The 27478-nt window shown below is 36.6% G+C and overlaps 1 protein-coding gene across 1 annotated transcript; it reads left to right on the forward strand.

Moving 5' to 3' along the window:
• Positions 1-2834: 2834 nt before the first annotated feature.
• On the forward strand, positions 2835-4344 carry LOC112786839 (transcription factor MYB41). Its single transcript, XM_025830213.3, has 3 exons — positions 2835-3111; positions 3191-3320; positions 3408-4344. Exons 1-3 carry the CDS (start codon positions 2979-2981, stop codon positions 4183-4185), a joined length of 1041 nt encoding a protein of 346 aa, XP_025685998.1. The 5' UTR covers positions 2835-2978; the 3' UTR covers positions 4186-4344.
• The last annotated feature ends 23134 nt before the right edge of the window (positions 4345-27478 follow it).

A 27478-nucleotide genomic window follows, 5' to 3' on the forward strand; every position in this document is an offset into this window, starting at 1 on the left:
CAAGCCATTCAACTGAGGAGTCTTTGGAGGAGTCTTCTGATGTCTTATACCATGCTCTTTACAATAAGCATCAAATGGACCTGAGTACTCACCACCATTGTCAGTACGAATGCATTTCAACTTCTTCCCAGTTTCTCTTTCAACAGAAGCTTGAAATTGCTTGAACACATTCAAAACTTGATCTTTGGTCTTCAAAGTGTAAACCCATAATTTTCTAGAATAATCATCAATAAAGGTTACAAAATAGATAGACCCTCCAAGTGTTCTTGTCTTCATCGGCCCACATACATCAGAATGCACCAAGTCAAGTATCTCCGGCTTCCTTGAAGGTGGATGGCTCTTAAAAGAGACCCTGTTTTGTTTTCCAGCAAAACAATGATTGCACTTTTGCAAAGCAACCTTACAACCAGATAAAAGATTCCTCTTGGATAACATATTCATGCCTTTCTCACTCATATGACATAATCTCTTATGCCATAAATCAGTTTCATCAACAAACTCAGCAGCATTAACAACATCTTTCACAATCTTTGCTTGAGTTAAATAAAGAGTAGAGTGTCTTGTACCTCTAGCAACAACCATGGAACCCTTGGTGAGCTTCCAGCTATCACGAGAAAATGAGCTATCCAAGTCTTCATCACACAACTTACCAACAGAAAGTAAGTTCAACCGAATATCCGGAACATGCTTCACACGCTTCAAAGTCAATTTGGTACCGTTGGAGGTTTCTAAACAAACCTGTCCAACACCAGCACATTTTGCAATACCTTGATGAGCCATTTTCACATCACCAAAATCACCAGGAGTATAGGACGTAAACAAATCCCTCCTAGATGTAACATGAATAGAAGCACCGCTATCAATCACCCAACTAGTGCTATTATCAACAAGGTTAACAGATTCAAACTCCTCAACAACAAGAAAATCATCATGAGTTACATTAACCTTGTCTTCCTTGTTACCATCATCTTTATTTGTGCTCTTGTCTTTACTTGCCTTGGCTTTCTCCTTCTTTAGCTGCCAACAAAATCTCTTCACATGTCCCTTTTGACCACAATGATGACACTCAATATTCTTATACTTTTCTCGAGACTTGCTTCTGCTTTGATCTCTACCTTTAGGACCTCGACTTTTGCTTCTCCCCCTAGACTCAGAAACAAGAACATCTGAATGTGTAGTCGATGTACCTTGTGACTTTCTTCTCATCTCTTCATTCAAAACACTACTCTTGGCAAGATCCATAGAGATTACACCATCAGGAGCAGAATTGGACAATGACATTCTGAGAATTTCCCACGAGTCTGGTAAGGAGCCAAGAAGTAACAATCCTTGAACCTCTTCATCAAACTTGATGCCCATGGAAGATAACTGATTCATAATTCCTTGGAAATTATTCAAGTGATCTGTCATTGATGTCCCATCTGTATACTTCAAAGCCAACAACTGCTTGATCAAAAACATCTTGTTATTCCCAGTTTTCCGAGCATACAACTGTTCAAGCTTAATCCAAAGAGTCCGAGCATGTGTCTCTCCAATAATATGGTTCAACACATTATCGTCAACCCACTGCCTAATATATCCACAGACTTGTCTATGCAACAAAGTCCAATCATCATCAGATTTATCATTAGGCTTCTCTGTACCAAAAACTGGTTGATAAAAATTCTTGACATAAAGCAAATCTTCCATTTTTGACTTCCACAAATCATAATTAGGACCATTAAGAGTGATCATCCTACTAGTATTAGTATTAGCTTCCATTGTTCACAAACTCACAAGCCCAGAAAAATACCAACAAGCTCTGATACCAGTATGAAAGAGCCTAGCAGCGGAAACGACAACAATGTCCAACACAAGAACAATATGGAAGCACTCACAACACAATATGGCAGCAACTATAACAAGCAAATATAGCAAGTAAAGCAATAACAAGAACACACCGAGATTTTAACGTGGAAAACCCCCTCAACGTGAGAGGTAAAAACCACGGGTCGTCCAGACCAATGAAATAACTCCACTATAATCAAATGAGGTACAAGAGAGTCTCAAACAAAGCACAAAAATGTGCATATAACCAGCCAAAACATCAAAGCACCAAAGCTCACAAATGAAAAGCAAGAAGATGAAATATACCCAAAAAACAGAGCTGCTGTCGAAGCCAATTTCTCCCTCTGTAGACCTCCAATTAAAATCTCCACCGTCCAGAATGAAGAACAAGATGTGAAGAATCTACAGTTCAAATTTCACGTCGATCCAACGGTGAAAGAATGAGAAACTGCCGTTCCAAAATTGCTGCTCTGTGTAAAACCGGGAAACCTAATTTCTCTCTTGCGAAGCCAATTTCTCTCACTGCAAATCTCCAATCAACATCTCCACCGACCAGAATGAAGAACAAGATGATAAGAACATGCAGTTTAAATTTCAAGCCGATCCAACGGTGAACAACTGAGAAACTGATATTTGAAATTTACTGCTTTGGGCAAAAACGGGAATTTTGTTTTTCCCCTTCTCTCTCACTTGGTGGCTACTCTCACTCACTCTCAATGACCCCAAAAATCTAAATTAGGGTTGTGACACTAGGGTGAAAGAATACACCCCCAAAATGTTGGGCTTGGGCCTCACAAAGGAGAGAAAAACCCAACAGTATGAATCCATAAAGGTATAGAGTTCACACTCCCCGGAAAATGATAATTAAAATAACACATACATACGTACAAATTAGTTAATACAAAATTTAATAACAAAACATAGATACGTAATAATCCAACAATCCCAGTGATATGATCCAAAGATTTTAATTTAATTATAAGAGACACGTAGCCATTTGGGATAACGGAGGCCGGCACCGAATCCCTTTGACTTGGTTTTGTTTCTTCCTAGGCTTTGTTCCTATTTATACATCAACCCAACTATATACTATACGTTCCATTATTACGGACCCTATTATCCTGTAATAATTTCTTTTATCTATTCTCATCATGGGAAGAGCACCTTGTTGTGACAAAAATGGCCTCAAGAAAGGGCCATGGACTCCCGAGGAGGATCAAAAACTAATTGATTATATTCAAAAACATGGATATGGAAACTGGAGGACTCTCCCAAAGAATGCTGGTATGTAGTATATATATACATAATTCTCCTCTTTAATTTAATTATTTTCTTACACAACTAATAATAACATATTTTATAGGGTTGCAAAGATGTGGAAAGAGTTGCCGTCTACGGTGGACAAACTATCTCCGGCCAGATATAAAGCGTGGTCGGTTCTCATTTGAAGAGGAAGAGACAATCATTCAACTACATAGCATTCTTGGCAACAAGTAATAATAATTAACTGACTCTTAACTATATATCAACTTCACGTGAAGTTAACTGTACTTAAATTTCGATAATGATTATTCATGTAGGTGGTCTGCGATTGCTTCTCGGCTACCAGGAAGAACGGATAATGAAATAAAGAATTATTGGAACACTCACATAAGGAAAAGGCTTCTGAGAATGGGAATTGATCCTGTCACACACAGTCCAAGACTTGATCTCTTGGATCTCACTTCCATTCTAAGTTCTTCTCTCTATGGAGATAATAATTCTTCACCAATCAACATCCAAAGGCTCCTTACCATGCACCCTATGGTGAACCCTCAGCTTCTCAAGTTAGCTTCCTCTATCATCTCTTCTCAACAACGTGATGAAAGCCTTGACTTCACTTCTTATCATAATCATTATGATAATCCTCAAATTCAGAACCAGAACCAGAACCAAACACAACAAGAACAACAACAACACTTTGTTCAAACTCATCAAGAGTCGGTGACTTGTGTCTCATTGCCACCTTTCATTGAACCAAACAATGATAACAATGTGAACGCATACCCGTTCAATGGAATTGCTTTAAGTTCCTTAACAGAAGAAGATTATATTGTCCCTCAATTATCGAGCTATGATTACTATAGTTCTGATAATAATAATAACAATAATAATCTTCTAGTGGGTCCTTCATCATTGTCAGAAGCTTCAACAACCTTCCATTCAAGCCCCACAACGTTGAATTCGAACATCAATGGCAGCAGCAGCACCGAGGATGAGAGTAGTAGTGACAACATGTTGAGATTTCAAATCCCAGATGTTTTGGATGTCACTCAGTTTTGTGATAATAATGTTGTTTCAGATTATTATTATTATTAGTGAATTTTCATTGACCGAAAAGCAAGGTTGATTATCTAGCTAGGAATTGAAGGTAGACAAACCAGGGATCGGATCCTTTGTTTGGTGTTGATATATATTTATTACTTGTAACATTTTCTAAACTTTTATTTTATTAATATCATTTATCATTATTGGTGATATTGTATTTAAAGTTTCTTAATTGTATGCTTTGTTTATTGTTCGTGTTAGGATATAGTGATGATGATGTATGTCCTAATCGCTTTTCTATTTGTTTAATCAAAATAATCTTTCTATTATTGCTATGTCACTCTATGTCTGTTTGTGCTTTTCTTAGATTTGTAACCCAATTTAGCGGGGTTTACTTAAACAAACCACTAAACCAGTGTAATTAATATATATACTAATTATATATTAAAATTAGTTATTAAAATTAATTATTAGTATAAAATATAAAATATATATTAAAATAATTTTAATAATTAATTTTAGTATATAAATAATATTTTTATATATTATATTATCCGCCACCCCAATGCATGCTTGACTTGTGTTTCCTCAGATAATAATTAAATAATAGCAAAACTTCAAAATATTTAAAATTAAAGATAATAGTACTCATCATGCTAATATTTAAATGAATTTAGCTAATGACAAGTGTTTTCAATATGAAAACAAAAATTAAAGACGTTATGTTTTTAAATTTTAAGGTATTTATTATTTTAAACAAAACTCCAAAAAATTATACTTTAAATTTTTGTAATTAATTCTATAAAAATAATATTTGCTAATAGTGAAGAAAACTCTGTTCAGATTTTTCTATTATCAATATCGATCATCAGCTACTGCATGTTTCACAGCATGTAGACTATTTAATTTTTAGTTTATTTAACTCTTGGATGCATAGCAGCTAATTGACTGTTTAATAATTTAATTTATATTTATTCCTCTTGATTGCTTCATACATGATTAGCAGGAATTAAAAGTGCATTTTTTAGTTGCCCTTTCTTGAATTAGCAATATATCATCAAAAATAGAAAGGTAAAAGCAGACGGAAAAATTAAAATAAAAAAAAAACTAAAGCATAGGGAATATATAATAATAATAATAATAATATATAAATATATGGAGATCTAGTAGAAGCTAAGAGAATATAAATTAATAGTATTTGGAAACACAATGATTGAATTTGAAGGCGGAGGCGGGAGTGGTGGCGAGTAGGGCTGGCAATTCATACCCTATCCGCGGGTACTTAATTCGGTCCAATTCGCTCGAGTAGGGTAGGCTATTCTACCCGCTGCGGGTAGGGTAGGGTACGGTCCGGGTATGCCTACGGGTAGGATAGGGTACGGGTTTAGGGTGTACCCTACCCTACCCTACCCGCACCACATATATAGCACATATTTTATAAAAATCTCTTTATATAGTGAAGGAAGTAAGAGTTGAACCCACAACCTCTTTTTTGTAATGACTTATAATAAGTGAACAACTACTAAACTAGTTAGTTAATTTAGTAATTTAGAGCATTAGTTTTTTATTTTTTATGTTATTAATACGTATAAAATTCGAAATAATTGAATTTTATATTTACTTTGAAAAACTTTGATATTTCAGCGGATAGGATAGGGTATAGTAGGGTTTAGAATTTTAGGATGCGGGTAGGGTTAGGGTTGAGAGATTCTCAACCCGCGGGTAGAGTAGGGTAGAGTTTTAATAAAATTTTCAACCTGCTGGTAGGGTTAGGGTAGGGTCCAAACCCTACCCTACCCTACCCATTGCCAGCCCTAGTGGCGAGAGAGAGGGGAGGATCCCGGCGAGGTAAGCGGCGGAGGAAAGCCGGAAGACGTGGAATGGACACGTGTTGGGGACAGGTGTGAAGAGTAAGCGTCAAATCACGCAGACTTATAATAATGAGAGTAATAATATGATTTGCATGGAGATTATGGGTAATTGGAAACTGGAATGGAACAACTTTGACCATAATAGTTTGGAAGGACACGTGTCCATCTCTCACTCACTGACACCGCCACATTTTGCTTTTCATTTAAAATCTAAGCGAGGTTCCTGTGCTCTCTGGTCGACTTGTATTTCATTTATTTAGCGTCACCATTAATAAATGCTTAGGAATACTAATATTAATTGGATCAGCATTTGAGATAAGCCCACACTCAATAATGCATGCCCAAATGGATACTGTTCATGCAAAATCAAAATTTAAAATAACAAGCTAAGTGTTGTTAAAATGTTAAATTTAAAATATTATTGGGAAAAAGGAATATATTTTATGAAAAATTTATTCTTTGATGTCCTAAGCGTGTCTTGTCTTTACTAATGAGTTATAACTCAAATGGCATAATCTCTTCATATTTAATTAAGAGGTTGCGGATTCAAGTCTCCTATCTTTGGTAAAAAAAAAAAAAAAACGTGTCTTGTCTTTTTGATAAAAATATAGAGAAAGTATAAAGAGCCAATATAATTAGTATACAATGAAAATATTTTTTTAAATTAACATTAAATGATAATTAAATTAAGAGAAAGTATAGGGAGCCAATGGAATATTTGTACAATGTATATATGGTATTAGAGTTCCAATCTCCTTCGTCAGCCAGTTGAAGGTGGGATCATTAGACAGCCCTCTCACACATACCGTCGTCGTCTTTTTCTTATCTGTTCAACTTTTTTTTTTTTTTCTATTTTATAGTTACATCAAATCATAAGATTCATGTGGCAAATTATACATTTTTTTAATAAAAATTAAATTGTTGGATGATCATAGTTGCTTTTTCTATTTATTCACTCTTTCTTTTTTTATTTTAATGGTCAATTTAAGATGGTCATTTTAGTAGGTATGCGGATGGTATTTTAATTTTTACGCAAATTATTGTTTTGACTGGATTGAGTTTAGTTATATATAATTAAAATATATTGGATGTTGGCAAGCCAAGTAGCAAAGGTGAAGTGGGATAATTATTGATGAAGGTGGAGGTGGTCGTCGGTTGAAAAAGAAGAGGGTATTGGAGTGAAATGATTTGGTAAATTAGAATTTTGGATGGTTATTTTTTTAAAATAATTAATTGAATTTTTTAAAAAATTTAAAATTTAAAATTGGAGAATTTGAAAATTAAAATTTGATGTGAAATAACTAAATAAAAGTTTTTAAATTTAGAATAATCTGTGGAGGAATTTTTATTATTTATTCATAGAGTAAATTACCAATTATGCCCCCGAAATTGTAAAACGCTGACAATAATAACCCTAATATTTGTTAACGACAATTATACCCCTGAAAATTTTAAAAACGCTACAAATATGCCCAACCGTGAAGTGAGGCCTTCTCCGTTAAACGGAACATGGTGATGTGTCAAACGGAAATCCAACGTGGCATCCTCAGTAGGCGTTCTGTGTCGTTCCTTCTTTATACGGATTGTGAGAGAATGTTTTCCCCAATTCATTACAAACATAAACCCTAATTACTATCATGCATGGTGGAAGCAGAGGCTTGTCCCATAACAATCGAAGGACACAGTCAGTGGAAAATAGTAACTCTGAAGGGCTCGACGAACATGGGAGCAAGCCATATGACGGGACATGCTTCTGCCGTCTTCAAGTGGTGGCGTTGAAGTCGAAGACGAGGAGAAATCAAGAGAGATGGTTCTTCAGATGTCCTCTGTGGAAGGTATGTATGAATTTTTGGCTGAATCTGTCCACATTCCCTATTGAGAGTTGAGCTTGATGAATGGCTTCTGTGCTGGGCAGACGAAGAACACTGGGTGTCGTTATTTTCAGTGGATGGACGAAACCAACGAGGAATCAGTTGGGCTGGAGGAAATCTCGAAGAATGGAACACAAGTATGCCATGAATGTGGAGTCTTGAAAGGGAGATTTACCAGTCTTGAGACAGAGACCATTTACAGATATGGAAAGATGATGAGGGAGCACATGAAGAGAGTTGAATTATTTTTATGCATCATTCTTTGTGGAGTTGTTCTGAGTTTGATTTTGAGTGTGATTTGTTTGGTTAGATAGGAGGAGGGATGCATGCAGGACAAACAATGGATGTTATGTGTTACTGTTTTGTGGAATTTATGTTGACATTGTTGTAGCTATTGTTGTTGCTTATTAATGAATTAGAGCTGTGTGTTACACCCAGTTGAATACTGACAATAACATGAATGGAGTGAATACAGATAAGTAAAAAAGGACAACTCAGATATGCTAACTAATTTGAGATAGGTTTAAGAAATGAAACACTGCCAAAAGAATACGAATAGTACCAAAATATTTGATCTGCATAACATTTAGCATTAACACATATTGTTCCAACCAAAAAGTTTGATCTGGATAACAATTAGCCTTAACACATATTGTTCTAACCAAAATACTCAATACTCACTAATTAGTCTTAATTTCAGACACCAAAAGACATAAATTGTGCAGCAAAGGCCAATTGCCATGAATGCTAAGAACAACATATAACTCAAAAAGTAGAAATAGTATAACAACTAATCTTTAACTCATAACTCAAAAGAAGAACTAATCACATATGCAAGTCCCTCTCAACCAGACTGATTTGGCATGAACTTAGAGAACCTAGAAGTTGTTGCTTTACTAGCTCCATTCATGGTTTCATTTGACACCACAGGAGTCCTTGTGGTTTCTGCAACTCCTAAACCAGGGACAGCAGTTGAAGTAGGTCCAACGGGCCGTACTTGTATGGGCCTAAATGGTGGGTTGGGCCTTGGAGTGGTTGTTGGACTTGGAGCTGTGGGTCTTGTTGTGGCTGCTGGACTTGGAGCTGTGGGCCTTGGAGTGGCTGCTGGACATGGAGCTGATGGGGGCCTCATAATAGGCATCTTTACCCTGATTCCTTCCCTGCTAGAAGAAGCAGCAGCGACAGCAGTAGTATTGGAGGGAGTTTTAGGAGTTGATGCAGGACCTTTGCTAGATCTGGTTGCTCTCCTCCCAGGGTTGGTCCTAGGAGATCTCCTTCCAGCAGACTGACTTGTTGAACCAGATAGGTTGAGATTGGCCTACAAAAAAAAAATAAGTCTAAGTATAACTTCTCAAGTGACTGCCTCAATATTGATTGATATATGTAATACCTCTTCATCAGCTTCAGAATGTGGATGGCCTTGTGTGAGCTCTTGTTCAACTGCATCCATGGTCTCCTCCCAAAATCTCTCTTGCTCGGAGTCTGACATGTCCTCTAAATCCATATGTGGCAAATTTTGTTGAGTTGGTGGCTGAACATGTCCTCCATCTGCCTGACCTGCTTGAGGTGATTGCTGTGCGGTTGCATCTTCCTCAGATGCCACATGCGACTTCTTATCAGGACAGGTTCTTGAGTTGTGCCCAACCTACGAATACAACATCATTCCAACCATCAATATATGACAATACTCAACAGCAAGTTAGATTATTTTTTACCTTTTTGCAAAGTTTACAACTTGTTTTGCCATAACTCCTTTTAAGTTTGTACTGGCTACCACTCTGCCTCTCTGATTCATGTCGAGCTCTTTTTTTTGTAGGTCTTCCTATTGGCCTCTTATAAGGTGGAGGGAGACATGGCAGCCCCTCTGTATCAGCCCAATACTCCTGACTAGGGACTGTGTTGATATGAAATTGGTAAGTTCTGTTATATGCCTCCATAGTCAGCCAATGGTGGGCATAATCTTCTGGCCTTTGATTTTTTCTTTGAATTGCAGCAACTCCATGACAGCACGGCAGGTCTGTCAGTTGCCACTTTCTACAGGTGCAAGTCCTCTCTTGAGTGTTGACCCGAAGTGTGCGACCATGTCTTCTTACCTCAAACACATTGTGATCATCATCTCCCACCCACTGAGCTTCCCAGTAATTTCCTTCCTTCTTTTCTTTCTCCAACCTGCTCGTTTGGATAGGAGCCAGCTTGCCCGTGTAGGCCATTAATGCATCTTTGTGGAATGCCATAGTTTTCATCAGGTAATATCTGATATCCTCCAGCATGGTAATTATGCTCTTGCCTCTTAAACCCACCATTGTTGCATTAAGTGATTCTGCATTATTATTTGTTATGTTATCTACCTTTGGCCAGGTAGAGAATCTTGATCTTGACCATGTTTCTTGCTCATATGCAGACAAGTATTCCCAGGCTGCTGTATTAATCCTTTTTATTGCAGCCATACCTTCAGCAAATTCCTGATCAGTCAACGCCCTTGCACATTGAAACAACAATTGTTTAAGTTCCAGATCTTTCCAACGCTTCTGGAAATTCCTCCACATATGCATTGTATAAAACCTGTGATTAACCCCTGGCATAACTTCTTGCAGAGCAGGAATTAGGCCCTGTCATTAAGTAAGTTAGACACTATATACCATAGCTTGAGTAATAAGTTGAATAAAGTAGTTGAAAACACAGATTGAAAACTAACCTTCTGCTTATCTGACATGAAGTGCCAATCAAATTGCTGATGGTCCCCTATATCTGCCAACAAATATTCAAGGAATTCTTTCCAATTTTTTTTTGTCTCTGCATCAACTACTCCATATGCAACTGGGAATAGATGATTGTTCGCATCTTGGGCAACGGCAGTCAGCAGCTGTCCTCCAAAGTAACCCTTCAAGAATGCTCCATCAAGACATATGAAAGGCCTACAACCTTGCTTGAATCCCCTTTTGCAGGCATCTAGACATATGTAAAGACTTCTAAACTTAGGCAAACCTTCCGGTTGTGGAGATGTACCCATATGGCAACTGGATCCTGGGTTGGCCTTACGGAGCTCATTCAAATAAGTCCTCAACATCAAATACTGTTCCCTCTCTGTGCCCTCAATGACATCCTTAGCCTTTTCCATTGCCCTAAACATCATCCTCTCTCCAACACATATATCGAACTCCACCTTGAACATATCTCTAGCCTCTTTCTGGGACAAATTGGGACAGATCCTAATCTTACCTATCAACTCTTCCGAAACCCATTTACAAGTGACTGACCTACTTCTATTACTCCTAGGGCATGTATGCTCATCAACAAGTGTTTTTATTTGGTAACTAGGTGGTTGGTTTCTCCTTGCACAGTAAACCTCCCATGGACACGCTTCATTGTAACAGATAACCCTGCACCTATGTGGTTCAACCTTCAGAAAAAATGCCTCTCTGCCCATTTGAATACTATACTTCCGGACTGCATCCTTAAACTGCTGCATCGTCCCAAATTCCATACCTAACTCCAGTCTAATTTTGCTAAACTTTGTATCAGGATTGTGCTGAGGGAATACTGGATTTTCATCCTCAGAATCAGAACCAGGCGGGGTCTGCAACTCCTCAGACTGGTACTGATATTCAGTTGGCCCACCATCAGGGTCATTTTGGTTAGGAACAACCACCCTTGGAGCCTGATTCTCCTCCCTGGGTGGTAGGATCTTCTGACCTGATGGAGGAGGTCTTGGATGATGCCTACGACCTTGTGATGCATTCATATGATTAGGTAAGTATATAAGCAATTTTCACCCTATGCTCTACAATTAATTAACAATACAATCATGAATATTTGCATGTTTTAAGCTACAAACATATACAACACATTTTCTAACCTGGCAGTTCGTCTCCATTGTCCTGTGCATCAGGTTGCGCTCTACCAGACGGTTGGGGCCTTCCATGTTTCTTCCTGCGCTTTCTTCCCCGACCTTCAGCTTCCTGACGCTGAGATTGGCCCTCTTCTGGTTCAACTTGTGTCTCATGGTTACTTCGTTGATTGGGTGCCTCATTCTCAACAGTTGCAGCCTCAGTTTCAATGGGTACGTTATCAGTACCTACGTCACCTTTCTCTGATTGATCATTCCCCCCATTATTCAACACTGATTCACCCTCCTGTTGCTGTTGCTCCTCGTACTGTGTGGGATCATCTTGATGAGTTTCCTGAATTTCTGAAATAGCTCCATCAACTACTATATCATCTACTCCTCCATGTTCATCATTCTTTGGGAGATCCTGGTCATGATTTTGCTGGTCTTCTGAAGGAGGTCCCTCGACTACATCAACTAACTCTGGATCGGCGTCAACAGGATGCTCAAAATATAAGTGGACCCTGTTTTTATTCTTCAGTGCAGCATCACACAACTTAACCACATCGGCATCCCTTCTCAGAACTCGTAGCCCATTAGCTAAATACATCCCCGGCTCCAACCAATACACTTCATTGTACCTAGTATAACCTAAATCCAGAAACAAACCCTCAACAAGGAACAGATTACATGTATCAACATGCACCCTGTCGATGACACTCACTAAACCTTCGTTATACCTCACCACACCATCAGCATCCTTCTCTAACCAACCCCGATGGTGATATACAAACGTGATATGACTTGCCATCTAACAAAAAACATGAAAGAAGTAACAATCAGATAAATCAACACATGAACACAACCATCAGAAAAAAGTTTCACTTCATCACCAACAACATGCAAACCCCAACGACCTGATAACAAGAAGAACGAAAACAATGAATGCTTACCGAAACCTTCGTTGTTCAATGGAGATTTCTTCACCTAGTATCAATGCCAAACATCAGATTGCAAGTAATGTTAACAACTTCAACACGCGAATGCAGAGACACACGAGACGAAGAGATACAGAGACCAACACTAAGAAACTCTTTAGTTTCCCGCGTCCAAAATGATCATAGTTAAATGGATTGTTTCACTCAAGGTTAGCCTGGTCATTTACTAGGAATTGCACAATTAGGGTTTCACGAATTAGGGGGAAACCTGAAACGGGACGGAAGGCCTAGTGAGGATGCCACGTTGGATTCTCGTTTGACACATCACCATGTTCCGTTTAACGGAGAAGGCCTCACTTCACGGTTGGGCATATTTGTAGCGTTTTTAAAATTTTCAGGGGTATAATTGTCGTTAACAAATATTAGGGTTATTATTGTCAGCGTTTTACAATTTCGGAGGCATAATTGGTAATTTACTCTTATTCATATTAGGCTAAATAATTAACCCATTGTACACATAATTAAGATTTTTTATTGTCTCTCGAACGGAATTTAAAAATATATTACGATAAAAAGCTTTGAAATAATAACCGATTTTAACGATGAAATGAGCAATTAATTTTTTTATATCAAATGAAAAAAGATTGGTCTCTAAATCAATGTTAAAAGAAATTTAACGATTGATTTAGTAACTAAAAAGTGAATTGCTATTTAAAAACCGATTTCAACAATAATTGATTTTATCAGCAACTTATTTAAGTTGAATTTGATTTGGTAGCATTAGTTAAAAATGAATCGTTATCTATTAATTATAGATTAAGATTTTAGTGATTAACTAAACCGATCAATTTCTAAAAATTTAGCAATTGATTTCTCTTAAAAAAATTTATATTTAAAAAAAAATCGATTATTATTTCAATAATTTTAACATTTATGTTTTTATTCTTTAAAATTTTTAAAATAATATATTATTCAATATTAAATTCTTATCATCACTTAAGATAATATAATTGTTAAATTAGTCTAGTCACCAAAAAAAAAAATTGTTAAATTAGTCCCTTACATTTAGGTATAATTTTGTTTTAGTTCTTAATATTTAAAGTGTCCTATTTGAATTCAAAAAAAATTTCATTTAGCTTTAATTTAGTCTTACCGTGAGATCAAAGTTAAATAATTAATAAAATGTCCTACATGACAGCAGTATAAGAACAAAGTCGATAATCTGGAGAATAAATATAAATTTCAGAGGCACAAAATCAATGGTAGATGCATCAATACATTTATTTATTATTCTCGTTAGTTTTATAAAAAATATTTTATTTAAATTATAAAAAATAATAAATAAGTGTATTGATACATTCACGGTTGATTTTGTATCTCTAGAACTTGTATTTATTTTTTAAATTATTAATTTTATTTTTGTAGTGTTACTACTATGTAGAATATTTTATTAATTATTTAACTTTGATATTACAGTAAGACTATATTAAAATTAAATAAAATATTTTAAAATTTAAATAAAATATTTTAAATTTTAAGTATCAAAATAAAATTATGTTCAAATATAAGAAACTAATTTAGTGTATATTAAAATTCTTATGAAAAAGCATCAACTACGGACTACAGTTGAACGCTACTTGAACAGATAGGGGCATAGAAGATAAGAGTGTCCTATCCTATTTCGGGCTTGTGGTCGTGGATCATTAATCATTGATTTGCGTGCAGTACAATAATATGTTTCATCATGATTGAGTTGAAAAAAGTATGGTGTTGCTCTTCCCCGGAAACGTGAGTTTGTAATACTACTATTTTCAATTTTCAACTTTCAACAATTACTTATTAATCTATTTTTTTAAGGGAAAACAAAAAATGTATGTTAGTAAATAGCACTATCCAATAATATACATTATGTATTAAAGAAGCTATATATCGTAATCAGAAAGTGGAGAAAAATGCATTAATTATTACAACAACATATATGAAATTTATTTATGGTAGAATTGAGTCCAGAAATAACAAAACAAAGCAGCCTTCATCATTTCCTACGAACTATATATAGGAAGGAATGCATTTTTAATGTGCCGTTGTTCGATAACAAGTGTATTGCTTATTCAACACTATATTAAGACTAGTTTGGGTAAAAACTTAATTAAGTTATTTTTGAAAAAATAGTTTAAATAATAAATGCTTATATTAAAAATAATTTATAAATAAGTTATTTTGTATTTGATTTTTTAGTTTTAAAAGTACTTATTTAAAAAAAAATGATAAAAAAAATTTTATTATAAGAGAAGTCATTTTTTTTAACTTCTCCTTAAACACTAAAATAACTTTTTAAAAAGTTGTAATTTTGTTTTAAAAATTGTACCAGACATTAATACTACACCTTTTTTATAAGTTAAAAGTTTAAAAAAATCACTAATAAAACTATCAAAATAGACCCTAAGTGTTGATTAAAATTAATTATCAATATAAAATACATGTTAAAATATAAATATATATTAAAAAATAAATTTAATTATATATATTTATACATAAATATATTAATAATTAATTTTAATATATAAATAATATTTTTTATACTAATAATCGATTTTAGGTTAGTATAAAAATGAATTGGGATGATTTCGCATGTGCTTCTCATGGACTAATTATTAATGACAGTGTATTAAAACAAAATAGGAGCCAACACATTGAGAAGCAAACAAATGATGAATAATGATGGAACCCCACCTCCCTTTTTGCATTGTGTTTGGACTTGTTGTCCAATGTGCACACGTCTCCGAATACATACATACATTCATACATACATGGCACATGCTTTATGCAACATGCACCAATTAAATCCCTTGGTCATGCCGACTATGATCATCATCACTTTCTTAGCTAATTTATACTTACACTCATATTTATATTCACAATTTCTACTAAAATATTTTAATATGAATATCCTTAACAGGTGTTCTTTGCAACATCCATAGGTTGCTGGAACCACCAAATTCACAGCTAATAATATGGAAATATTTGCAGATGCTCCGTGATTCACACATCACATACAGTTTTCTTATTATTCCGATAATTAGACTTTGTTGGAATAAATTATTTTATTAATTCAGATCACCTATATTGAATTACTAAAAAATATAATATAATGCAGAAGTTTATCTATACTCATAAGAGTTAGAAATTGATAGAAAGATTTGGATCTTGTGGTTCTTTCGATCTTTCTCAACCAAAGCCTTCTGTATTCCTAGGTGGCTGAACTGCAACTCTTTTGATGGAAAAAGAACAACAAATGCGGCTTTGGTATATTGGGGACCGAAACCCTGAAGGCCTATTTATATTTGAGCATGGCACCCATTAAATCCTAAAACCCAAATAAAATAGTATCTAAAGTCCAAAAGATAATATATCTAAAATCCAAAAGATAATTATCTAAAGAACAAAAGATAATATCCGGTTTTATTCTCATTTAATTTCAAATCAAAAATAATAATGACTTATTCAATTAGCATTTATTACAATAAATGAGATCATCATTATATAAGTCATTTAATTTGAAATAGCATAATTTGTTATTATAATTAATATATGTATTGCCCACAAATAAATTAGGAAATTAAATAATTTCCTAACAATCTCCCATTTGGGCTATACATATATTCTTTCTTAACATAATCACATCTTATAAACTTTATGCGCGCATCTGAATGCTATTTCTCTCATTACTTAAACAATCTGGTCTGTCTCATACATTAGATATGGAACTACCGCAGCTTTTATCACATTAATGTCGTGACTAAACCACGACAATCACCATCCTAACATACTTAACGACATAGATCAAAATTGGATGAGTAATATGGAAATTACATGCCAAGTGATCTCATGCATGTCTATTTCCAGCTGGTCCAACTTTAAAACTTTATTGAGATCAAACACAATACAAATATTGCAAAATGAACATTTCACATGATATGAAATAAACCATCAACTTAATTCTGTAGAAAAATAACTCAATATCTGTCATAGGACATACAACATAAAATAAACTCCCACTAAACCAAGGCATCACAAATATTGACTCCCATTCGAGCAGTGTGCTCATGAAAGACTTTAGGGATCAATTCCTTGGTTATTGAGTCTGCTAGCATATACTCTGTTCCTATATGTCCTATGGAAATATGTTTTTCTTAAACTTTCTTCTTGACAACTAAGAACTTGATGTCTGTATGCTTCGATTTTGTCAAGCTCTTATTGTTATTGGAGTATAGTACTGCTGACTTATTGTCATAAAATATCTTTAATGACCTTTTAATGTCATCTACTATATGAAGCTCAGTGACAAAGTTTCGCAACCATATGCGATGAAATCGGAATCAGAGTACCTAATGATCTCCAAATTTTTTGATCTCCGATAAGTAAGCATGTAATTCTTTGTTCTCTTTAAATAACGCATTACGCGTTTAACAGCTATCCAATGATCCATGCCCGGATTGCTCAAGTATTTACCCAACACTCCCACTATAAATGATATATCGGGATGTGTGCAGACTTGAGCATATATTAAATTTTCTAGTGCTGATGCATAAGGTTTATCATGCATTGCTGTCTTCTCAAAATTATTTTGCGACATTGCTTGAGACTAAACTTGTCTCCTTTAGCTACGGGTGTGTCCATTGGTCTACAATCTTTCATGCCATATCTACTTAAAATCTTTTCGATATAGTTCTTTTGTGATAATTCAAGAATACCTTGAGAGCGATCTCTTAGTATCTCGATTCCTAATACAAAAGAGGCATCACCAAAATCTTTCATTTCGAATTTGTTCGATAGAAATTTCTTAGTTTCATGCAACAAGCCTATATCGCTACTGGCAAGTAGAATGTCATCAACATGTAAGACCAAAAGGATGTATTTACTCCCACCGAACTTGCGGTATACACTCATCTATGATATTTACCTCAAAACCATGAGATAATGACTTGATGAACTTGTGATACCATTGACGGAAAGCTTGTTTGAGACCACAGATGAATTTTTTCCTTTCTCTATTGGATCTCCTTAATGACACTTTTTTAGGTTGTTGAGCTTGCTGTATGGATTGGGATTGAGGAGAATTCTCATTATTTTTCTGTGTTGTAGCAGTATCTTGAGCAACAACGATATTCTCATTATTATCTTGTACTGTAACTGGATCTACAGTAGAATTCTCATTGTGCTCTTGTACTATAACTGTGTCTTGAACAACAATACGTACAAAGACCTGATCATTGTCAGTTACAGAATCCTCATCAAAAGAAACATTTCTAATATTTTCTTCCCCCCATACTCAACATCCTCAAGAAATCTCGCATTTCCCATTTCAAAATAGGCCTTAATGCAGGATTGTAAAACTTGTACCCCCGTGAACACTCAGCGTAACCAACAAAGTAGTAACTAATTGTTCTTGAGTCCAATTTTCTTTCATGCAGCCTATAAGGTCACGCCTTAGCTGGACATCCCCAAATATGCAAATGCTTTATACTGGCCTTTTTCCAGTCCAAATTTCATATGGATTTTGTTAACTGCTTTGCTTGGCACCTTATTAAGGATGTATACTGCGGTCTTTAAGGCTTCTCTCTAGAGTGATTCAGGCAAGGAAGAATGACTAATCATACTTCTCACCATGTTCTTAAGAGTTTGGTTCCTTCGCTCTACAACACCATTCATGCTAGGTTTGCCTGGCATGGTGTATTGCGGAACAATACCACACTCCTCTAGGAAAAGAGCAAAAGGCCCGGGACTTTACTCACCTGAACCGTCATATCTTCCGTAGTATTTACCACCACGATCAGATTTGACAGCTTTAATTTTCTTTCCAAGTTGAAGTTCAACTTCAACTTTGAAAGACTTGAAAACATCCAAGGCTTGGGACTTGTCATGAATTAAATATAGATACCCGTAACGAGAGTAATCATCTATAAACGTAATAAAGTACCGTTATCCACTCCAAGAGACAGTAGGAAATGGGCCACATATATCGGTATGTATCAGTTCTAAGACATCTTTAGCTCTCTCGGCACCTAATTTTCTTTCGTTTGTCCTTTTCCCCTTTATGCACTCAATGCAGACTTCAAAGTCTGCCAAGTTTAAGGGTCCAAGAATTCCATCCGACACGAGCCTTTGAATTCTCTGTTTAGAGATGTGACCTTGACGTTTGTGCCATAATGATGCCAAATTCTCATTTAGTTTTTTGTGTTGTACCCGTTTGCAGTATTTCATTATTATAGGAATTTAAGTCAAGCCTATATAGAAACTGACTTTATTGTTTTCGAATGAACAAAAATAGCCTGATTTGTCCAAATGAAAAACAGAAACCAAATTTCGTCTAAATGTCGGTACATAAAATGTCTCTAATAAATCCAAGTAAAATCCACTCGTGGAACATAATCTAAAAGTTCCTATAGTTTCGACTGCAACTATATTACCGTCTGCCACATAGATGTATCTTTCAGCATCACTTGGCGGTCGGCTCCACATGCAACTCTACATAGTAATACTTACATGAGTAGTAGCAGTAGAATCTACCCACCAAGTATCAACATGTGCATAACTTAAACTAGTCTCAGAACAAACGAAAGTAAGAATTATACCCTTCTTTACACGCTAGGTGGCATATTTGGTATAATCCTTCTTCATGTGTCCCACCTTCTTAGAGAAGAAACAGGTTGAAACTTGATCCTGTTTCTTAATCTTTTTCTGTTGAGAAGGCACATCCGCAGTAGTATCACGCTTTCTTTTATACTGAGAAGATGAAGTCATGTGAGTACTTTCAGTCTTATCTTGTTGTAGCCTCTCTTCTTCCTGTACACAGTGAGATATATGCTCATTTAAGGACCAAGTGTCCTTCAAAGTGTTATAACTCACTTTGAATTGCCCAAAGTGTGCAAGAAGAGAAATCAAAATGAAATGCATGAGTAAATCTTCAGACAACTCTAACTTTAGTGCTTTCAATTTTGAAATAAGATGAGACATTTCCATAATGTACTCCCTTAGGTTCCCTTTACCTTTATACCTCATGGAGACAAGTTTGCTCAAAAGACTACTTGCCTTCGCCTTTTCATTCTTAGTAAAGAATTTTTCAACATCTTTTAGGAACTGTTTGACATCTTTATCCTCAGTAATTGAGTCCCGAAACACCTCAGGAATTGAGCGTTTCATGATCATAAATTCATAATGCTCATTCGATTGGATCTCTCTCACTTCTCTATTTTAACCTCATTGAGGTTTTTCCGGAGTGGAAGTGGATTTCTCCTCTCGAAGAGCTATATCTAGATCCATACAACCGAGGAAAATCTCCACGGTATCCTTCCAAACTTTAAAGTTTGAACCATTCAGCATAGGAATACTGCTAATTTGTGCAGAAACATTGGTAATTAAAGCCATAGTTTCTGGATTAGAACAAATAAACATGCAGTAAACATTAGTTAAATAATGGAAAAAAAATCCATATTGAGATATCTAGAACAATATTAATTTTCAATCTTTGGATAGAAAAATTAACTGTAAGTGATACTCTCATTGCAGTAATCAAATATTGTCAAAATTCCTGTCACACATTAAGCCTTTCTTTGGACTGACTTAATGCACACATGGAAACTTAAACTTCGCAACCTATTTATTACCGCATATATTTTCTATTAATTGGCCAAACAATAATCTTCCATTGGGCCGATTATTGACCGCATAATTAATAGAAAATAAACAAAAGTGTGCAATGCTTATTATTTGGCCAAACAATAAACTTCCTTTGGGCCGATTATTGTTCGCATAAATAATAAGCATTACTTTATTCTTAATTAGTTACCCAAATATGTATTTACCATTAATATGTGTATGTAATTCGGCCTAATACAGACCTTCCTTTAGGCTGATCAATATTCGTATGAATTACATATCACCATATTCCTAATGTTTTAAATAAATTAATTTTCACAAAAGAGGCTGCTTTGGCAGCATAATGTTCAGTCAATTTATTCTAAAACCAAATCTTTATAAAATAGATGGTATAATAATCCAAATTGTTACTAATTTTCTTATATAACAATTAATTATTTTTTTTTATTATTAATATGTACATATAACTTGGCCAAATATAAATCTCCTTTTGAATCAACTAATATTTACATAAATGACATACATATTAATCCTTATATTCTAAACAGATAACCACTTAATTTTATTTATCAAAATAATTTTATAAGCATCATCTCAAAAAGAAAAGAAATAACCAGACACAGGACGTATCCATCACAAACACACGGCAATGTGTATAGCCGAAAAACAACATAATTATGTCTCCAAATTTACATACATAATACTATAATAGTACAAGTATATATACAGAAAGAGAACTAACCCATAATGGCATATATATAATGCAGGCACAGTAAATTATAGGGTAAAAAACCCTAATAAGCTAAGGAAAGTTTCGCATTACGTAAATAAGCCAAAAGCAAAATCGTTTTAGCAATGAGCCAAGGTCTATTTTTATGTAATTCGAACCAGTCTGGTTCGAACTACATTCCTTAGTAAATCGAACCAACATAGTTCGAATTAGGAGAAGAAAAAGTTGAACGTAATTCGAACCAATGTGGTTCGAACTCAAGCTCCACATAATTCGAACAAGGCTAGTTCGAATTATGCCTACTCTAGCAAACCATGTAATTCGAACCAACCTGGTTCGAATTACCCTTCTCGTGGCTCCTTAATAATTCGAACCGACCTGGTTCGAATTACTAGTGATTCGGCTATATAAGGAGTTCGAATCAGCCTCATTCGAACTATTCTTCCTTTCCCCTATCCCACCAAATCCCAGAGAAAACGACCCAGATTCTCTACGACGAAGACCTGAACGGAATACTCTGTTGATGGGGGACGATTCGGCACGGTTATATCGCTTGGACGGAGTTGCTCATATAGCCGGGGTCATCAACGAGGAGGTTAGTACAGAAAAAATTTCGTGGTAGCAGTATATGTGACTTAGTGGTTTTGCATGTGGTTTTAGTGGCGGTTTAGGTTAGCGGTAAATCGTAATGGTATTGCTGGTGGTTTAGTTGAGAGGTTTTGCATGCGGGTTAGATGGTGGTTTAGTTGGTGGTTTATCTAGGTGGTTTATGTTAGTGGTTTATGTTAGTGGTTTGTTTTAGTTGTTTTATGTTAGCTCTTTTATGTTAGTGGTTTATGTTGGTTTTTTATGTTGGTGGTTTATGTTAGTTGTTTTATGTTAGTGGTTTCTGTTAGTTGTTTTATGTTAGTGGTTTGTGTTAGTTGTTTTATGTTAGCTATTTTATGTTAATGGTTTTAGTTAAGCTGTTTTATGTTAGTGGTTCTACTTAAGCTATTTTATGTTATTGGTTTAGTTGTGTGGTATATGGGTTTGTTTTGCATGTGGTTCTCGTTCATGTATTTTTATGCGGTTTTATTTAATATGATGTTTTGTTGATGATTTATCGTGTTGGTTATGTTTGTCATTGGTTATGAAGCTGGTTCTAACAATGCGGTGCATTTCATGCGCAGCCTCACCGATGCATCAGGAGCATGCGGCGGCAGCAGGGCATGCGACTCGATGACAGATACGTTCCGTACTTGCAGATGGCCGGACTATACCATCTTGCAAGGCTGAACGATAGATGGTTCCATTTAGACGAGGCCTTTGTCAGTGCATTTGTCGAGCGATGGCGTCCGGAGACGCACACGTTTCATATGCCGTTCGGAGAGTGCACGATCACACTCCAGGACGTGGCATACCAGTTGGGTTTGCCAGTGGATGGGCATTACGTGAGCGGCTGCCTATCAGAATTCCAGATATACATCCAGGGTGGCCGTCCAGCCTGGGTGTGGTTCCAGGAGTTGCTTGGAGTGATTCCTCCTCCCAGCCAGGTTCAGAAGTACGCAGTGAACTGCAGTTGGTTCCAGGAGACTTTTGGTGAGTGCCCCGAGGGAGCCGATGACGAGACTGTGCGGCGATATGCCCGTGCGTACATCATGATGTTGTTGGGTACGCAGCTGTTTGCGGACAAGTCCGGCAACCGCATTCACATCAGATGGCTTCCCTACGTAGCTAGGCTGGAGGAGATGGGTACATACAGCTGGGGTTCTGCAGCACTGGCATGGTTGTACCGGTGCATGTGCCGAGTTGCGAACAGACATGTGGTCAAGTTAGCGGGCCCACTTCAGCTACTTCAGTCTTGGATCTTCTGGCGATTTCCTCGGTTTAGGCCTGCAGGGTATGAGATGTTCAGCTGGCCATTGGCCTCGAGGTACTCTACTCATGCCTTCTCTATTTCAATTTAATATGCATAACTTCATGTTCATTAATAATGTATTACAAACCCTAAATACACATTTAACTAGCCATAAGACACTTGTATGGTGCAGGTAGTCCGGGTACAACCCTTCCGGTAGCGAGAAGGGTCCTAGAGTGCAGATGTGGAGGCTGAGGATAGACTGGTTACAGGACAGGGAGGTCAGTACGCTACTTAATAAGTTTCTCTATTTAACCACACTTTATGAGTTGGGACCATGAGTTGCCCTGATATTAGGGAGTTCTCCGTGCAGTTTATCTGGATGCCGTACAGCAGCCCTGACGTACTTCAGGTTGTGCATCCAAAGGCTTTGGAGCCTCGGCATATGGCGTTGTGGCGGTCTGTGACGTCGCTGATCTACTTTACCGTCATAGAGTGGCATCAGATAGATAGGGTTCTTCTGCAGTTCGGAGGGGTGCAGCCCCGTCCGAATCCCGCCCTGAACATCGACTTTCTGATGTCGAAGGACGGCAGAGGCGGTGATCGATGGTTCCCGTACCATTTGCAGAAGTGGCATCTATATTGAGACGACCGTGCGGAGACCGTGCTGAGGTTCGATGTTGTTGCCGACCCTGGACCGTCGCATGAGTTCCTCGAGTGCTGAGGTTCGATGTTGTTGCTGACACCCTTCAGGATTGAGTTCACACACTCGGAGATATTCGTCGTCATGTGACCGAATTTCCGTTGCTCATCACGATGCTGAGTCCACAAGGAATAATCAATCCGGTTCGCCCACTCACACATCGCCAGGTCTTCTAACCGCAGAATATCAAACCAGTAATCAAACTCAACCTCGGTCTTGGCATACGCCGCATTCACTAGAAGCCTTCGTGCGTCTTTGCCCTTGAAGGTAAGGGAAAAGTTAGCCGCTACGTGTCGAATGCAGAATGCACGGTATGCAGATGGAGGTAACCAACCTCCGTCAGGAGCCTCAAGCACAGCCTTGATGCCGTTATGCCTGTCTGATATAACCAGCAGACCCGGCTGCGGTGTCACGTGCTGTCGAAGGTGGGAGAGAAAGAATGACCAAGACTCTGCATTCTCACCCTCTACTAGTGCGAATGCAACAGGTAGAATGTTGGAGTTCCCGTCCTGTGCAATCGCGATGAGCAAAGTACCCCCGTACTTCCCATACAGATGGGTGCCGTCAATGCTAACTAGCGGCTTGCAATGACGAAATGCCTCGATGAGCGGTGGAAACGTCCAGAAAAGTCTGTGAAAAAAAGCTTGAGACTCGTCTACTTGTCCACCAACTCAAATGGGGCTCGTCCGTAGGATTGCAACAGTACCAGGCATCGTCAACTGGACTCCGAACACCCACCTGGGGAGCTCGTTGTATGATTCATCCCAGTCACCGTAGATGAGGGCAATAGCCTTCTGCTTCGCCATCCAGACCCTCCTGTAAGTCGGCCTAAACCCAAAGTGTGCTGCCGTGGCATTTAGGAGCACCTTGATGCTGACGGATGCATCAGCCCTAACCATTGGCATAATGAACGCCGATATCACATGATAATCCAAACTCCTGTGGTCACTCGAGATGGAGGTCGCAAGACAAGTGTGAGGTCCATTGTATCGTTTGACCTCCCAAATGCCCTTGCGCTGCTGGAGACTCAGTCGAATCAACCATGTGCACCCATTCCCAAACTCAGAACACTTGCCCACATAACGGCGATGATCAGACTCCACTACCTTGTACTGTACCCCTCGTCGGATGCTGTAAGTCTTCACACTTAACAGGGCCTCATCTTTATCCTGAAATTGCTGACCAACCTGAAACTCTGTCAGACCAGCAGTCCCTTCCGCATCTCTAGCTCCGAATCCAACAAAGTGACCAGAAACCCCCTCCTGCCTCATGGCATCCAAGTCCAAAGAGAAAAAATGTGGTGGATACTGCTGTGTGCCAGAGCTAGAACCACCTGCCGCCAATGCAGGCTCACTCGCTCCAATATCATCGCCGATGTCATCATCAATCATATCCGGCTCGACGTCATCCTCCTCTCCATCACCCAACAATCCGTCTCCAACGCCAAGCGGTGCAACGCCCTGTAAAGTGTTCGGCATAATATCAAATGATCCTGCCTCGTCGCCTACGCTGCCATTGAGATCAGCAGCAAAAGACGGGGAGGCGACAGGTTGGACCGCTGGCTCGTACACAGGGACGGAGGAAGAAGCAACGGCAGGCCTGGAACTAGAATCGGCTGCCGTGGCTAAAGTGGTGGTATTCTGGTTCGAACCCCCTGAGCTGGATACCACATCAACCAGCTTTGCCAACAATTCTGGTGTCCTGACCTCCGGAAACTGCCACCGACAAAGAAACATGACTTGCAAGTCCTCATCACTACCAATCGTGAAACAATTATACTTCACGGTATCCTGGAAGACCGTGATTGGAATGCGATAGAAAAATTTCTTAACCCGCTTCGCACCTTCCAGACCAAGTTTCATCAGCACAGATTGGACAAGGTCATCATAGCTCGTCGTAGGACTCACGACAATACAGAGAGGATCCTTATCTGTGAACTTCACACCGAAACGTGTTTTCCTCTTAATGGATCCTCTGTGGTGAACCAAAACAACAAAACTCTCCTCACTAGCCATCTTACACCCTCTAATGAGAGCAACTCATGTTTACAACCATATATATACTGCTCTGTCTCTCACTAATTCGAACCAGCCTCCATCGAATTAGGGATTGTGTAATTCGAACCAGCTTGGTTCGAATTACTTGGTGCAGCTTCTCTCTCTATAATTCGAACTAGCTTGGTTCGAATTACGTGTGTTGCTAGTTCGAACCAGCTTGGTTCGATTTATGTTTAATTCTTTCTTAGTAATTCGAACTGTTCTGGTTCGATTTACTTTGGCCTGCTTCTCTCTCTATAATTCGAACCATACTGGTTCGAATTACCTCCATTCATAGTTCGAACCATCTTGGTTCGATTTATTAAGAACGCTCAACTCGTAATTCGAAATGAGCTGGTTCGAATTACTACCAAATGCAGTTCGAACCACCTTGGTTCGAATTATATTAATGTATGATCCGGCGCATTACTGAAACCATTTTCGGTTTGGCTTATATACGTTAATTCTAGATGGCATTGGCTTATAATGATTTTTTACCCTAAATTATATATATGCAGTAGCAATAAACCGAACCATGTAAGGATGTTTAAAACAGTAAATTATATATATGCAGTAGCAATAAACCGAACCATGTAAGGATGTTTAAAAAATATATATGTATATAATTTTACAGTATAAAAAATTTCAAATACATACGACGTACGCATACACATATATTAATTCAAAAGGAATAAAAAATTGAATATTTTGATGATTAAATTATAGATGGCTCTGATACCACTTGTTGGAATAAATTATTTTATAAATCTAAATTATTCATATTGAATCACCAAAAAATATAATGTAATGCAGAAGTGTACCTATACTCATGAGAGTCAAAAATTGATAGAAAAATTTGGATCTTGGGGTTCTTTCGATCTTTCTCAACCAAAACCTTCTGTATTCCTAGGTGGCTGAACTGCAACTCTCTTTTGATTGGGAAAGAGCAACAAAGGCGGCTTTAGTATATTGGGGACCGAAACCCTCAAGGCCTATTTATATTTGAGCACGGCACCCATTAAACCCTAAAACCCAAATAAAATAGTATTTAAAGTCCAAAAAATAATATATCTAAAATCCAAAAGATAATTATCTAAAAAACAAAAGATAATATTTGATTTTATTCTCATTTAATTTTAAATCAAAAATAATAATAACTTATTCAATTAACATTTATAACAATAAATAAAATTATCATTATATAAGTCATTTAATTTAAAATAACATAATTTATAATTATAATTAATATATATATATTATCCACAAATAAATTAAAAATTTAAATAATTTTCTAACAGTCTTCTCCTCCAATTATCATCCCTTCGTTTGGTCAACTCGATATTTTCAGCCACATACATTAATGTCATTCGTTAAGACCTGCAACGATATGATATGTCACCTTCTTTAGCTTCTATTGCCTTTGTCCTAACTCCCACCATTCCAAGCTATCAAGTAATTAATCACTAATCACAATAGATCCAAGAAATTTTGGTCTATCTTAAAGCATGCGCCATTTCTACTCTACTAATTAAAAACATGTATAGTTACTTCTTTCAGTTTTGTATACAATTTTTTTAACAATTTAACTAAGTATTCTTTAAAAGTCGTACAATATTTAATTTTTTATTACAATAATTTTAAAAAAATATTATAAATAAATTTAATATTTTTTTAAAATTAAATACACATTTAAAATACAAATTAAATAAAACTAAAATTTAAAATTTTAATTTTAATTTTAAATTTTTGTTTCAGATTTAATATATTTAATTATTAATATATTACAATTTAAATACACATCCAGTTAAAATTAAAATTTTTTATTTTAAAATTCTAAAATAAATCTTAAAACATTTAATTATTAACTAAT

Source organism: Arachis hypogaea, chromosome 20 (assembly GCF_003086295.3).
Source record: "Arachis hypogaea cultivar Tifrunner chromosome 20, arahy.Tifrunner.gnm2.J5K5, whole genome shotgun sequence".
Taxonomy (NCBI): Eukaryota; Viridiplantae; Streptophyta; class Magnoliopsida; order Fabales; family Fabaceae; genus Arachis; species Arachis hypogaea.